At 42.5% G+C, this 16958-nt stretch overlaps 1 protein-coding gene across 3 annotated transcripts in view; it reads left to right on the forward strand.

Annotated features, from left to right (window-relative positions):
- The window catches only part of oca2 (oculocutaneous albinism II), a 545784-nt gene that overhangs the window by 139572 nt on the left and 389254 nt on the right, over window positions 1-16958 (forward strand). For all 3 annotated transcript variants that reach the window (XM_072576986.1, XM_072576990.1, XM_072576987.1), the window contains exons 5-6: window positions 5625-5682; window positions 9275-9347. In XM_072576986.1, coding sequence (XP_072433087.1) covers window positions 5625-5682; window positions 9275-9347 — 131 coding nt within the window. The remainder of the gene's footprint in view (window positions 1-5624; window positions 5683-9274; window positions 9348-16958) is intronic.

Genomic DNA, 16958 nt, shown 5'->3' on the forward strand with positions numbered 1-16958 from the left:
CGGCAAATACCCCTTTCCAACCTTTACAGGTGCGTTATCGAGAACATTCTGTCTGGACATATCACTACCTGGTATGGAGACTATACAATTCAAGATCAGAGACGGCTACAGAGAGTGGTGAACTCGGCCTGGACAATCACAAAGGCCAACCTCCCATTTATAGACTCCATCTACCAGGCCCGCTGTCAAGGAAAGGCTGCCAGCATTCTCAAAGATCCACCCTACCCTGGCAATGTTTTTCTACAACCTCTACCATCGGGGAGAAGGTACAGAAGCCTGAACACATGCACCAGCCGGTTTCAAAACAGTTTCTACCGCCCTGTTGTTAGAATACTGAATGGACTCTCAAACTCTTAACATTCACTTGTACCTGTGTTTTTGTTTTTGCCGCTGTTGACCTATTATTTACTATCTATGCTATTTAACTCTGTGATTTGCCTGTATTGCTCGCAAGACAAAGCTTTTCGCCGTGCCTTGGTACACGCGACAATAATTCAATTCAATTCAATTCACAAATTGTTATTTTTGACTCTGACATACTTGAATTGTTCTTAGTTATTCATGAGACATGGGTGTTGATGGCTGGCCAGCATTTATTGCTCGCTCTTTGTTGCCCTTGAGAAGGTAATGGCACTGTGCCATCTTGAACAGCTGCAGCCCACGTGCTGTGGGTTGACCCACAATGCTGTTGGGGAGGGATTTCCAGGATTTTGACCCAGTGACACTGAAGGAGAGATGATATATTTCTGAGTTGAGTAGCTTGGAGGGGATCGTGCAGGTGGTGTTCATATGTATCTGTTACCCCTAACCTTCGAGACTCCAGTCATCTTGCTTATTGAAGGTACTGCCTAAGGAGCTGTTGGTATGTTTCTGCGGTGAATCTTGCAGCTAAGTATCAGTAGTTGATGGACCACTCCCAGGAGCTTGACACACTCCACTCGTTGCACCTCTGTGCTGTTAATATGTAGGGGGGGAAGTCAATAATGAGTTTCTTGGTTTTGCTGGCATTGGTTGTTCTCAGTGCACCATCTTTCCAGGTCTTCCACCTCCCATCTGTAATCTGTTTCGTCGCCATCTGAGATTTGACCGGCTATGGTGGTGCCATCAGCCATGCCACTTCTTTGTGAATCTGGTGCCAATCAAGTGGCCTTTATCCTGGATGATGCCAAACCTCTTGAGTGTTTGAGCTGCACCCATCCAGGCAAGTGGGAAGTATTCCACAACACTCCTGACCTTTGACTTGTTGATTGTGGACAGGTTTCGTGGAGTCAGGAGGTGAGATACTTATTGCTCCATAGCAAGGAACATGCTGAATATCTTTGAACACATAGTTTTTGCAGTCGGTAAGGAGAACAGTCCTGTGACTTCCAAGCTGAAAATAACTGCTGAATATCAGATTTCACCAATTTCATTGTGAAGCAGCTTTAATTCCACCGAGAGATGGATCAGCAAGGAAGTGTCACGAGCTAGATTTTGTTGTTCCTCGATGTAATAGCTGCAGGCTGTGATGGAAAGCTATAATTGCGTTAAGGTTAGGGAGAGCTTGGGTGGGGGTGGGGGCCGGTGAGAAGTGTTGAGTAAGTGCAAAATGAGAGTGAACCATTGTGCAGCAGGAGTTGGCGACAGGATGAACATATTGCCTTGGTTAAACTGCTGGGAATACATCCTGTGCCCTAGGACAAAGTAAGATGTCGAACTGAGAGCATCTGTAACCAACTTTTGAGCAGTTCCAGACTGCAGTTGTGCGTATGTATGAGTGAGCAAAGAGAGAAAATTGAATTAACAAAAGGTAAAGGCCACAATTATTAAAGCAAAATTCTTAGCTTCAAGTTTTTTTAAAATATAAAAGAAAAAGGCAATGCCTTCTAAATGACTTTATGCTGTTGCTTGCAAGGATTTTTGGACTTACACATAAAGGTCCCTCTGTTCCTCTGTACATTTTAGGGTCCTTCCATTCATCTCCTGCCTTTTAGTCCTCCCAAAATGCATCACCTCACATTTTTCTGGATAAACTTCCATTTTCCATTGACCAGCCCGTCGATATCATCCTGTAGTCTAAGAGTTTCAACCTCGCTGTTTACCACACTGCCAATTTTCACCTCATCTGTGAATCTACCAGAATTATTCTAGGGATGAGGAGCATTGGTTTTGAAGATAGATTGAAGAAATTGGGGCAGTCTACCTTGGAGGAGAAGACCGAGAGGAGTTTTGATTGATGATCTGAAAATCGTGTGACAGAGAATATAGGGGGAAGCTGTCAGACTCATGAGACAATCAAGAATGAGATGACACACACTGAAGCTAGTTATCAAAAGAAGCAAAAAGTGACAGAATGAAAAATATTTTCACATAAAGGTTGAGGTCTGGAACGCATTGGAGAAGGTGGGGACTGCAGATGCTGGAATCAGATGAAGGGCTTATGAAGGGCTTATGCCCGAAACATCAATTCTCCTGCTCCTCGGATGCTGCCTGACCTGCTGTACTTTTCCAGCGCCACATTTATCGAGCTTGGAATGTGTTGCCTGAGAGACTGGTGGAGCTTTCAACAGGGAATTAAAGCTTTATCTGGAAAGGAAGAATGTGCAGGGATACAGAGAAGAGGCGGGAGAGAGGCCCTAGGAAAATTGCTTATTAGGAGAGACAGTGCAGATATAATGGGCTAAATAGACTCCGTCTGCACTGTAACACTTCTATGATTGAATGTGTACAATTTCAATAGTTTATATTACATACAGGCAGATCTCAGAACCTTGGGGCACACTTAAAATTTTGTTCACTTTTGGAATACTGAGGTGGGAGTGACAAGCGAGATGTTAGAGGCTTGAGGAATTGATTTTGATGTTCTTCATTAGTTTCCCCAATGGCAGTTAATATGTTTAATGGAGATTTGATGAAGATGTTGATAGTGTAGATGTAGAAAATCTATTGGTTGAGGGGAAATCCAAATAATGGCCATACTACAGCACAGTCACTAAAAAACCTTAACTTCAGGAATGGTTAGGATTTGGAATTCACTATCACAAAGAGTAGCTGAGGTGATTACATGTAATTTTTGGGCAGACTAATAATCACATGAAGGAGAAAGGAATAAAGGAAATTGCAGAAAGAGGGAAGAGGTTCACATGGAGCCTAAATGCTGGCAGAGACCATGATAAAAATAAAACTTTGTTTTAATCAGCGTCTTGATAAACCGGCAGAAATAATACAGCTCAAATACCTCGATCTACTGCAATGTCTGAGTATTTATCTTGTAAATAAAGTTTAACGGTGGTGTGTATACTCCCTGAATTACATTTTTATTACTTACTGTGTTGGTTTACATCGAATTGAGGAGGTGTGTTGATGTTTTCATATTGAATCCTTTGAGGGATGTTGATATCTTGGAGCTTCGCTTGATTAGGGTTTACTGTGGTTACGCGTGTCTCTTGATTATCTGGATCGTTTGAATGAACTGCACACTCCTGATCGCGTAGGTGCCGATTTTAAAAAAAAGGTTTTGTGGTGCGGTAAATTCTGGAAAGTTGAAATACGAACACAAAGCGTTGGAAATACGCACTTGGTTTGGCAGCATCTGTGGAGATGGAGAAACAAAGTTAACATTTCAAGTTGAATGAGTCATTAGAACTGGTAGAGACCAGTTGTGCTAAACAGCTGGTTTCTGTGCTTTGAATTCCAGGTGCTATATTTGGGAGATGGTGGTGGTGTGGGTGGGGGAGGGGGTGATGGTGGGGAGGGGGTGGTGATGTTGGCAGTGGGGTTATAGAGTACCACGTAGGCCACCCTGTAGGAGCGATGCTCTGTACTTATTCAATAGGATCTGTGCACTCATTTGTAAAGTGAATGCCACCTCACATTGGCAGGTAGATATTACAGGTGTAGTGAAGTCTTGCTTCACTGTAGAGGAGCCTGGTTAGAAACATCTGGAGTATTGCGTGTAGTTTTGTTCTCTTCTCGGGAGAGATGTTGCTGTCGTAAAGGAAATGCAACAAATGTTCACCAGGATGTGGCATCAAGCAGCCCCAGCAAAACTGGAGTCAATGGGAAGAGGACAGTGCAAAACTTGCTGTTGATTTGTATCATATCTGGATCACAGCAAGATGGTTATGTTTGTTGGAGGTCAGTCATCTCAGCTCCAGAACATCTCTACAGGAGTTCCTAAGGGCAGTGTCCTAAACCCAACCATCTTCAGATGCTTCATCAATGATCTTCACTCTATCATAAGATCAGAAGTAGGGATGTTTGCTGAAGATTGTACGCTGTTCAGCACTATTCTCAACTCCTCAGTTACTGAAGCAGTCCATGTTCAAGTTTGGTTGTGGAGTGATTTGGGTTGGAAAATAACATCCATGCCAGACAAATGTGAGCCCCAATAAGAGAGAATCTGACCATTACCCCATGCCATTTAATGGCAATACCATCACTGAATTTCAAAGAATCAAAATCCTGGGATTACCTATTGATGAGAAACTGAACTGGTCCAACCATGTATATAACGTGGCTGCAAGAATTTGTTGGCAGCTAGGAATCCTACAACAAGTAACTCTCTTCCTGACTTCCAAAACCTGTTCATGATCTGCAAGTACAAGTCAGGATGGCATATTTCCCACTTGGCTTGATGAGTGCTAAGAAGCTTAACCCCAGCCAGGACAAAGCAGCCCACTTGATTGACAGCACATCCACAAGTATTCACTCACTTCACCACCTCCACTCAGTAGCAGTAGTGTGTACCATCTGCATGATGCACTAGAGAACCTTTCCAAGACTGTTCTGGCAGCACTCTCCAAACCCATGGCTGCCAGCTAGAGGGACAAGCGTAGCAAATACATGTAAACATCACCACCTGCAAGTTCCCCTTCTAGCCGCACACTATCCTGACTTGGAAATATATCGCTGTTCCTTCAGTGTCACTGGGTCCAAATCCTGGAATACTCTCCCAGTGACATTGTTGTTCCACTTATAGCAAATGCACTTCAGTTTTTCAACGAGGCAGCTCACCACCACCTTCTCAAGGGCAACTAGGGACAGACAATAAATACTGAGCCAAGCAGTGGCATCCATATCCCATGAATGAATTTTTAAATTGCCTTGGAGAAGTCATGTAATTTTGCCAAACGTGCGCGTTGATGTTTGACACTCTTATTGCTAGAATGGTTGTAATGTTCAGTCTTAGCTTGATGGATTTCAGTTAAATTTAGGTGAGTAAGGAATGAAGGGCGAAGGTGCATTTGTGGAGCTTCTAATAAGATCATTACAAATAGGAACAGATGTAGGTTGTTTGGGTCCTTGAGCCTGCTCTGCCATTTAGTAGGATCATGGCTATTCCACCATTGTTCACGTCCACTTTCCTGCTGTTCTCTATAACCTTTGATTTCCCTATATTTCAACCATGATCTCCTTACATGCTAGAATATGTTCAAGATGCGGAATGGCCACCTCCAATTTCTATGTTTCTAGATCAGAATAATCATTGTATGTTTGTATAATGTGAGGATTTTATGATTGTATCTCCTTTGAAAGTGAAATCTGAACCGTATTACTGTCAATCACAGTCAATTAAGCAAATTTGCTCAAATGTTGATTTGTGTCTATATTTACACCTCTTTGATTTGTTTCTTTTTTTGCAGATACATTTTAAGAGTTCTGAAGATTTCCAGCCTCTTCATCTTTGTTGTTGTTTGCTCAGTAGGTGATCTGTTTCCCGTTCTTTCATGTAGAGATAGCTGTACAAAGTTTTCACTTATGCTGTCTTGTGAGTACAAACAGTGACCTAGTACAAAACCTAATTAATCAAGCCCACTGTTACTTGCTGTCAGATGGGCATTATAACTTGGAAGTGGAGGTTATTCACTGTATCTTTGTGCTGTCCAATAGAGCTACTGTGAAGCCCTTTATGATGTTCTACTGTGTGAAAAGTGATATAGAATTGCAAAATGTTATTGTTGTGTGGTTTACTGAAGGATGCAGGTGGTGACTTGATGGTAATGTCACTGTGCGCGATATCCAGAGCCCCAAGCAAAAGCAAAATACGGCAGACGCACTGGAGAAACTCAGCAGGTCAGGCCACATCTTCTTCAGGGCCTGAGTGTAATGCTGCTGATTGAGTGGGAGGAGGAGTGAGTGGAACAAATGGTGATGGCACCCAGAGCAAAAACAAAGACTGTCTTAATTCCAGCAAAGGAGCAATATAGAAATTTGGATATCAAAAATAGGTGTCTTATGGTAGGTGAAATGGATCTAAGGGGCAACTTTTCTCATGCAGTAGGTAGTGTGTGTATGGAATGAGTTGCCAGAGGAAGTGGTGGAGGCTGGTAAATTGCGCTATTTAAAAGTTATCTGGATGGGTATATGAATAGGAAGGGTTTAGAGGGATATGGGCCAAATGCTGGCAAATGGGACTAAATTAATTTAGGATATCTGGTTGGCATGGACAAGTTGGACTGAAGGGTCTGTTTCCATGCTGTACAGCTCTATGATTTTAAGTTCTCAGTTCCATGAGTAGTTAAAGGGAAAAGCCTCACAGCTCACAGGATTACAACTGAGAAGGTGCAGTTCAATTAAACTTAGAAATTTGATAAGGCAGGAAAATGTCTCTGGATTTTGATTAACCGTAAAATGGTGATGGTAGGGAATAGGTGGGACTTTGTTTTCCATATATTTTGAAATGTTTTAACCTATTTTATGTTTAGATGGCATTGTTTACTCTTCAGTTTTAGATTTACTTTGTGTAATAACCTTCTGTTTTATTGTTAAAATCAGCCTGTGTACTTCTGTTTTCAGCAAAAGACTGCCATATTAAATTTTTTAAAATGATCTATCAACCCAGATTTCATTCTGGGATCTGACTTGCTTTGTAATAATATCATCTGGGATCATAACAATAGGCTTAGAAATTTGAAGTCAGAAGTCACAAAATACCAGGTTATAGTAAGGTTTATTTGAGATCACAAGCTTTGTTCACCTGACGAAGAAGCAGCGCTCAGAAAGCTAGTGCTTCCAAATAAACCTGTTGGTCCAAAACCTGGTGTCGCGTGATTTTTAACTTTGTCAAACCCAGTCAAACACTGGCTCCTCCACATTGTAGAAATTTGAAATTACTGCTGGTGATATGTTAATTCATAAAGCATTATTTCTTCTGCTCTAATAATGGCACTTATATGACATCTATTAAATAACAAAGTGGAATTAGTACACGTATTAATGGCTTTTGTTATGAATTACATTAATTTCTCTGCTATCTTACTGAAAGCTAAATGAATAGCTTAACATCTGCACAAGCCCAAAGGACTGCGCTGGGAATCTGAAATAAAACTAGAAAGTATAGGAAATGCTCAAGAGATTGGGCAGCGCCAGTAGAGGAGAAATTGAGTGAACAGTTTAACTCTGAGCTCGTGAAAATGGTTCGTGGGGTGGGTTAAGATGATCCAACTCTAGATTTCAGCCCAGAAACAGACCTTCCCTGCCTGTGGACATTTCATCTTTGAAGTTAGCACCAATTCTCACTGCAGGCAAACAATGGTCCAATTTATATCTTAAATTCTTGGCTGCATGAAGCCATCAGCATCACAACAACATTTTAATTCCCCATTTGATCGATCCACAAGGGGTCAATCCTCACATCTCACATACAGTGCAAGGTCACATAGAAGCCAGAATAGGGTGAGAAGGGTTTATAATTTTCAGTTGATAACTTTCTTGTTAAATTGAGCAGGAAAGCTCCCTAGGATCCATTGGCCTTCCATGCTCTAGGAGTCTCCCTCATCTCCTCCCTTGCCCCCTACCTCAATCCCCGTATATCTGTGTCATTACTCCGGTGATTAGAATGAGGTCAGCAGGTGGAAATCATAGAATATGAGTACCCTGATTGGGACAATTAATCTGGTCCAATCAGGGAGCTCTGGCTGACAAAGATAAACAGGAGTATCAGGGGTTCTGCTCACTCTAGGAACCAGCTCTGAATTAGCTGGGTTAGTGTTGTGTACTATGCACATGTAAATAAAGTGTGATCTGGTAACAGGATATTGGTCCCTGTGGAGTTATTTCAGTTACCAATCATCCTCCTTCCTTTGTAGCTGGGACCTTCTGTGTGAAACACTGTTGGTGTCTCGACACTTTGCCACATTTTAGGTCATTCTCGATGGCTTTAGACAGGAGGCTTTTCATGAGGCCTGAAGTGAAAATCTACCTCATGTAACATTCTGACCGGTCTGATTGGTCTGTGCCCACTGTCCAAATTCAAGTTGATTGTCAGTATTCAGCTTGATATCCTTCTATCATTTGTTTTGTTTAGATGAGATTCCCTACAGTGTGGAAACAGGCCCTTCGGCCCAACAAGTCCACACCGACCCTCCGAAGAGCAACCCGCCCAGACCCATTCCCCTACGTTGACCCCTGACTAATGCACCTAACACTACGGGCAATTTAGCACGGCCAATTCACCGGACCTGCAAGTCTTTGGACTGTGGGAGGAAACCCACGCAGACACGGGGAGAATGTGCAAACTCCACACAGACAGTTGTCCGAGGGAGGACTTGAACCCGGGTCTTTATCTGCCCACATGAACAAGTGTAACATTCTCAGTCTTATAATACTGCCATTTAGAGAATCAATGTTTCAGAGTCTTTGAGCTCTGAGTAAACTTGCCATTTTGTACCAGTTTCTCTTCATTAGTGACTCTCTGCTTGGCTTATTTGGTTGGTGAGCCAGTGAGGATCAGATGGATCCCAATAGCATAGCTTACAGAAAACTCAGAGGCCTGGTTAGAGTGGATGTGGAGAAGACAGTTCCACTAGTGAAGGGATAAAGGGGAATTTCTTGAGCCAGAGGATGATGAATCTGTGGAACTCATTGCTGCAGAGGGCTGTGGAGGCCAAGTCATTGAATGTAATTCAGAGAGCAATAGATAGGTTCTTGATTAGTAATGGGCTCAAGGGTTACAGGGAAAAGGCAGGAGAGTAGAGTTGAGAAACACATCAACCGTGATTGAATGGATGAACAGACTCGATGGGCTGAATTGCCTAATTCTGCTCCTACGTCTTATAGTCTTATGGATTTGATCCTTGTTGCAGCTCAGATGGACTTGGCACCTGCCTCATGCCTTTACTAGTGCTGTGGATCAGATACCTCCAGACACAAAAGAGCATGAAGTAGAACATTCCTGTGAAGCACTTTCGGAAGTTTATGATGTTCAAGGTGCCATATAAATATAAGCTATTTTGTTGAACTTTGAGCTGAAATGAAAATAGTTTACAACTGCTTCATTTTGTAACTATTTCAGGTTTTGTTTAGCTCTTATCCAGGACCTGGGAATAGAAGACAAATGGTAGCTGTTTCACCATTCGAAAACACACGTATCCTTTTCCAATATAATTATTGATTCGATTTTGCAGCATGTGTAACATTCAGAATGGATGGACATCTTTTGTAATTGCAGTGTAATTAAATTCAAAGTCATACTTGAAGAACTTTGGTGGATTGATTTGTGATATGGTTTGGTGATGTTTGTTTTAATTTTCTATTAATATCCCTGTTGTAAGTTTCATTGATGTTCCTTGGTCTAAGCAAGTCTGACAAGACTTCCTTAGTAGACAGGCAGGAGGCTGGAGGAACCCAGCAAGCTCAATAACATGAGGAGGTGGAGAAGTCAGCGTTTTGGGTGTAAACTTTCTTCAGAACTCCAGTCCTGAGGAAGGGTTACATCTGAAATGTAGACTTCTCCACCTCCTGATGCGGCCTGGCTTGTTGTGAGTTTCCAGCCTCCTGCCTGTCTACTTTGGATTCCAGCATCTGCAGGTTTTTTTGTCTCTCGACAAGACTTCCTTGTCAACTTACTGAGAAATATGATAAAGTGAGGTACAAAGGTTGAAAATAAGAATTCATTAACTTTGGCTAATCCAAAGTTTGGGGGAGGGGGTGCTATGGTGGTGAAGTGGATGTGGGGAGAGTGCATACTGTATCTCCAATGGCATAGGCAGGGTGAAGAAGAAACCATTTGGTATACTGGCCTTCATCACTTAGAACATTGAGTGCAGGAGTTGAGTGTCATGGATGTCAGCCTGGAGTCTGGTTACCAGTGGTGTGCCACAAGGATCTGTTTTGGGACCACTGCTATTTGTCATTTTTATAAATGATTTAGATGCAGGCATAGGTGGATGGATTAGTAAATTTGCAGATGACACTAAAGTCAGTGGAGTAGTGGGAAGTTTGGAAGAATGTTACAAGTTGCAGGGGGGACTTGGATAAACTGCAGAAATGGGCTGAGAGGTGGCAAATGGAGTTCAATGCAGCTAAATGTGAGGTGATTCACTTTGGGAAGAATAAACAGGAAGGCAGAGAACTAGGTCAATGGAAAGATTCTTGGTAGTGTGGATGTGCAGAAGGATCTTGGAGTTCATGTACATGGATCCCTGAAAGTTGCCACCCAGGTGGATGGTGCTGTTAAAAAGGTATATGGTGTGTTAGGTTTCATCAGTAGAGGGGTTAAGTTCTGGAACTGCAATATCATGCTGCAACTATACAAAACGTTAATGCGGCTACATTTGGAATATTGTGTACAGTTCTGGTCGCCATATTTTGGGAAGGGTGTGGAAGCATTGGAAAAAGTGCAGAGGAGATTTACCAGGATGTTTCCTGTTCTGGAGGCAAGGCTGAGAGACTTGGGTCTGTTCTCATTGGAAAGAAGAAGGCTAAGAGGGGATTTGGTAGTGACATACAAGATGATTAGAGGATTAGATAGGGTAGACAGTGATAGTCTTTTTCCTAGGATGATGATGTCAGCTTGTCCAAGGGGTGATAGATTGAGGGGTGATAGATTTAAGACAGATGTCAGAGGCAGGTTCTTTACTCAGGGAGTAGTAAGAGCGTGGAATGCCCTACCTGCCTCTAACACAGCCATATTAGGGAGATTTAAACAATCCTTGGATAAGCACATGGATGATGATGGGATAATGTAGGGGAACAAGCTGAGAATAGTTCACAGGTCGGCGCAAGATTGAGGGCCGAAGGGCCTGTTCTGCGCTGTATTGTTCTATGTTCTCTGTTCTATGTCCAAGACATGGATAAGGCCACAGTGGGAGTACTGTGTACAAATCTGGTCACCCTCCTAAAAGCAGGATGTTATTAAACTGGAAAATGTGCAAAAGAGATTTACAAGGATGTTGCTGTGACTGGAAGGTTTGATTTATAAGGAAAGGCTGGGATTTCTTTTCCTGGAATGTAAGATACTGAGGCGTAACCATATTATAGGTTTATAAAATCATGAGGGGCATAGTAAGGTGAAAGTCAAGATCTTTTCCCCAGGGTAGGGGAGTGATGCAGGCAAGTGGGTCTAAATTAGTTTGGGAAACTTGATTGGGTCAAGTTGGGTCGAAGGATTTGTTTCCATGCTGTATGACTGCATGAGTTTAGAACTCCACACTAGAAGAGAACAGCATCTGGTGTGCGCACATCAGTGGTCATTGGATTCTGCCTTTCACTGGAAACACTGGCTAAACTTTCAGACAGTTCTCAATTTGTCAGTTAAACTTGCAAAAGTTGTCTCACCATTTCACCTGATCTTTTCACAAGGAGGATCATTGATGAAAATGTTTTGGAACTGACCTGACTTCTGCCTGCGAGTGGTGGAAGTCACACCGGACAGTCCACTCCACCGGACAGTTAGAATATTTGCTGCCTGCTGTTTTCCACCGATCCATGACCATCTCAGTAACCAACCTACCTTCCTGCTTGCACTTGTACTCAGCAGCTCTGTGTTGTGGGCCATATTTAGAAGAATTGTGGCATTTTCCATTGTTAAAAATATTACTTTAACACCAAAGCTGTTGAATGCATTTAGGGTGTGCTGGGGATAGATCTTCAACTTGTTGTCTGACGTGTAAACTTATTGTTACAAACCACCCTATTTCCTTCAAGGTGAATAGGGCAGTTTATGTAACAGGTAGTTGATCCTCTTGTGCAGTTTTACAGCACAGTAGCAAGTATTCCATATCAAAAGAAGACAATGCCTTTTTTCTTTTACTTCTACAAAAGTGACTTGGACAGAGTTATGAAATAATTGATATCAAAGCTCGCTGATGATAGTAAATTGTTGGGGGTGGTGAGCTGCAAGAAAAAAACGCACGATTGTAAGTGGACCAAATAGGTTTATGGAAGTAGGCGGATAAATATCTAATAAAGTTCAATGCAGGAATCTAAAAAGTGCTACATCTTGGGGGACAAAGAAAACTCAGTGAAGGCACTGTAGTCTGAATGATGAAGGAACAGAGTAATCAGCAATGTGGTGATTTAATCTTTCCAAGAGTTTAGGTAAAGGATAGCAAAAGGCAAATGGATGTTGAGTCATCTTAGGGAAGACCAGCTTCGACTGTTTCTCCTTTATGTACAGAAAATCATTGGAGGTTATATTTTGCTCTTGCTCTACCTGTGTAATCAAACCATCAAATAGATTTGGATCCACACAATCAGTTTAATCATAATTTCTTTGTATTCTACTCCACCAACTCTAACGTAAGGAGAGAATTTTACATTGTTTTTAGCTCAGCGTTTGGAAAGTGAGAAATTCCCAGCTATACTTCAAAATGACAGACTGCGCTGGTTTTAAAAAAAAGCCCAAGTCTATAATGTGCATTGTCGAGCAGTTTGCCAAAGTATTAGTTTGGGATTTGAAATCTCAGGGGGTGTTTGCAACCAATTTTGCAATTCTAGTTGCCTAGCGCCTGGCCTTTCAAATAGTTATATTTGGGAAACCCAAATTAATTGCACAAGGTGATTGGTTGAACATCTATATCTGGTTTCAGCAGCCTTTTTTAGATCTGCTGGGAAAACAATCTATAAATAAGATGTTAAATCTCTCTACAAGGACTTTAATGTGATGCTCAGTGTCACTAATGCTGATGCCTGGCAAGCATGAAGTACAATAATTGAACAATTGTGACGCTGATGGCTTATATTGCCAGATGTGCACACTGTTAGGAAACGCTGGCACCAGGTAATGTGACTTCTTGTTTCATTTGCTGTATGGAGATTGCCAACTCTGCTATTCCTGGATGCGTGCTCTTGTGACAGTTGCTGCAGTCCGTAAACGTTATTATTCTTATTTTAATAACTTTGCTTTGCCAGTGACAGCTGTAATTTTAATTTGACCCGGTGCTGTGATTGAAGCTTGTGCATTGGCGATGCAATTGGAAATTGTAGAATTGTGGAGAGATGCAATACAGATGGAAGCCATTCTGACTGTGCCAGCTCCTTGTTTAATTAGTTCCAGTGCCCTGCTCTTTTCCCACAAGCTAATTAGGTGTATTTTCCCTTCAAATATTTTTTTTAGTTCTTTCAAAGCATGCGGACATTGCTGAAAACACCTGCATTTGTGACCCATCCCCAAGTGCACTTGAATGGAGGGGCTCGCTAGTCCATTGTAGAGGACAGCTAAAAGTCAATCACATTGCAGTCAGTCTGGAACCAGAGCAGGTAAAGACAACAGATTTGCTTCTGTCAAGGGGGTGACTAAACCAAATGCATGTGTCCTAGCAATTAATGGTAGCTTTTGGTCATTGTTACTTCAGATTTATGAATTGTATTTAAAATCCATCAGCTTCCATCATAGGATTTGAACTCATTAGGGGCAGCACGGTGGTTCAATGGTTAGCACTGCTGCCTCACAGTGCCAGGGAGCTGGTTCAATTCCAGCCTCAGGTGACCGTGTGGAGTTTGCACATTCTCCCTGTGTCTGCATGGGTTTCCTCTGGGTGCTCTAGTTTCCCCCCACAATTCAAAGATGTGCAGGTTAGGTGAATTGGCCATGCTAAATTGCTCATTAGGTGCATTAGTCAGGGGTAAATATCTGGGTGGGTTACTCTTCAGAGGGTCGGTGTAGACTTGTTGGTCCGAAGGGTCTGTTACCATACTGTAGGGATTCTAATTAGCTTTTGCCTCAGGATTAACTAGCCCAGTGTCATTCCAAGTCACCACTATTTTCCCCTTTATTCTCTTCTCTTTGTTGAATGTTATTACATGAATCTCATTCTAGCAGCCTCTCAGGCAGTGCCCTCCAGGACCACACCACTCCGTGGAAAGTAATGTTTCCTCATGTCACTCCTGTTTCCTTTTGTTGCTCACCTTAAATCGGTGTCTTCTGGTTTTCAACCTTTCTGCAGTTTCTCTTTGTTTACTTCAGTATTGCTGAAAAGAGGTGCATTTTCATGAAGCTTTTCATTGTGCATGCATCAGGAATTGGCAAACATTACCAATATAAAGGGGAGACAGCGCTTAAACTGTGTGAAAATGTTATTTTCCATTTGAATTGGTATTTCTGGTGCCTTGCCTTGATGAGTGGAAGATGAAATGTTTTGTCAGAAATGTGGCTTTTAACACCCTCAGCCAAGTTTGGTACTAATGCTTTCACTATTAACTCTATTCTTGCTTTGAACTGCAGTAGCAAATCCTGTCTTTAACTTCTCTGCTTTCAGGAGATAAACTTGAGCTTCTCCAATCCGCTGAAATAAAGAGCCCCGTCCCTGATACCATTCGAGTTGGTCTCTCTTCTGCAACATCCCGAATGCAATCCTCCAGCTGAGGCTTAACTAGTGTTTTGTGATTTAGCGTAGGTTCCTCACTCTCTTCCTTTATTAATAAAACAATGGATTCAATATTATCCGCTTTCTCAACTTTCAAGAATTTGTTCATCTCTGCTCCTGGATCCTTTGTTCCTGCTCCCAATTAAATTTTTGTTCTACTTCACACACCTCATTCTTCTTTCCAACATGCATTACGCTTGTCTGCATTAAATTTGGTCTGTCATATTCCTATCCAGTTGATCAGACTGTTTATGTCCTTGTTGGAGTTTTTGACATTTCATCATTTTCTGTTATCTGCAAACTTGGTGTTTCCCAATTGTATATGTCCCTTCATTCAGACAAACAATTGTTTGCCATCACTCTCTGCTCTTGGTCCCTTAGCCAATTTTTTAATCAATGTTGCCCTTTAGACTACAGGGCTATAATTTACTGACTGAGCTTTTGGATAAACCACAAAAAGCTTGGAGTTTTTCATAACAGCGTCTTTTACCGAAACAATTCTTTTAACTGCAGGAATTCCTCAGGGTATTATTCTAGGCCCAACCATCATCGATTGCTTCATCAGTGATTTTTTTCTTCATCATAAAGTCAGGTGGGAATGCTTACCGATGATTGTACAATGTTCAGCACTATTCGTAACTCCTGACATACTGGGGCAGTTCATGTCCAAATGCAAGAAGACTTGGACACAATCCAAGCTTGGGATGACAAATGGCAAACAACACCTGCACCACACAAGTGCCAGGCATTTCATCTCCAGGAAGAGAAAATTAACAACAACTGACATTGATATCCAATGACATTACCATCACTGAATCCCTCTATTATCAACAACCTAGAGGTTACCATTGACCAGAAACTGAATTAGACTAACCATATTAATATTGTGACAACAAGAGGAGGGCAGAAGCTTGGAGCCTGCAGTGAGTACCTCATCTCGTAACTCCCCAAAGCCTTGTGCCTGTACAAGGCACAAGTCAGCAGTGTGAGGGAATACTCCCCATTTGTCGAGATTACACAATTCCAACAACACTCAAGAAGTTTGACAACATCCAGAACAAAGCAGTCTGCTTGATTGGTGTCACATCCATAAATATCCACTCCTTCCAGCATCAATGCTAATTCGCAGTTATCTACAAGATGCACTGCAGAAATTTATCAAAGCTCCTTAGACAGTGCGTTCTAAACCCATTTTCTGGATTAGTGGTGCTGGAAGAGCACAGCAGTTCAGGCAGCATCCAAGTAGCTTCGAAATCGACGTTTCGGGCAAAAGCCCTTCATCAGGAATGAGCCTGAAGCGTGGAGAGATAAGCTAGAGGAGGGTGGGGGTGGGGAGAAAGTAGCATAGAGTACAATGGGTGAGTGGGGGAGGGGATGAAGGTGATAGGTCAAGGAGGAGAGGGTGGAGTGGATAGGTGGAAAAGAAGATAGGCAGGTAGGACAAGTCCGGACAAGTTATGGGGACAGTTACTGAGCTGGAAGTTTAGAACTAGGGTGAGGTGGGGGAAGGGGAAATGAGGAAGCTGTTGAAGTCCACATTGATGCCCTGGGGTTGAAGTGTCCCGAGGCGGAAGATGAGGCGTTCTTCCTCCAGGCATCTGGTGGTGAGGGAGCGGCGGTGAAGGAGGCCCAGGACCTCCATGTCCTCGGCAGAGTGGGAGGGGGAGTTGAAATGTTGGGCCACGGGGCGGTGTGGTTGATTGGTGCGGGTGTCCCAGAGATGTTCCCTAAAGCGCTCTGCTAGGAGGCGCCCAGTCTCCCCAATGTAGAGGAGACCACATCGGGAGCAATGGATACAATAAATGATATTAGTGGATGTGCAAGTAAAACTTTGATGGATGTGGAAGGCTCCTTTAGGGCCTTGGATAGAGGTGAGGGAGGAGGTGTGGGCGCAGGTTTTACAGTTCCTGCGGTGGCAGGGGAAAGTGCCAGGATTGGAGGGTGGGTTGTTTGGGGGCATGGACCTGACCAGGTAGTCGAGGAGGGAACGGTCTTTTACCTCGTTCTGAACCCATGGCCATTACCATTTACAAGGCCAAGGGCAGCAGATGCACAGTAACATGTTACCTGTGAATTCTTTTCCAAACCATTCTCCATCCTGACTTGGAGATATATTGAAGTTCCTTCTTTTGTTAGGTTAAAATTCCGGAACATCTCCCTAATGGCATTGGGGTCCACCACACCAGACAGACTACAGTGGTTCAAGAAAGCAGCTTACCATCACCTTTTAAAGGGCAACTAGAGGTGTTCAATAAATGCTGGCCCAGCATCGCATGATTGAACCTTTGACAAAAGCCATAACAACCACACTGTCCTCATGAATGTTTTCTATTGTTTCAAAGAAATTAATCAAGTTTGTTTCATTAGTATTCTGAGTGGCTACTGCTTATC

The sequence above is a fragment of the Chiloscyllium punctatum genome, chromosome 9 (assembly GCF_047496795.1).
Source record: "Chiloscyllium punctatum isolate Juve2018m chromosome 9, sChiPun1.3, whole genome shotgun sequence".
Lineage (NCBI taxonomy): Eukaryota > Metazoa > Chordata > Chondrichthyes > Orectolobiformes > Hemiscylliidae > Chiloscyllium > Chiloscyllium punctatum.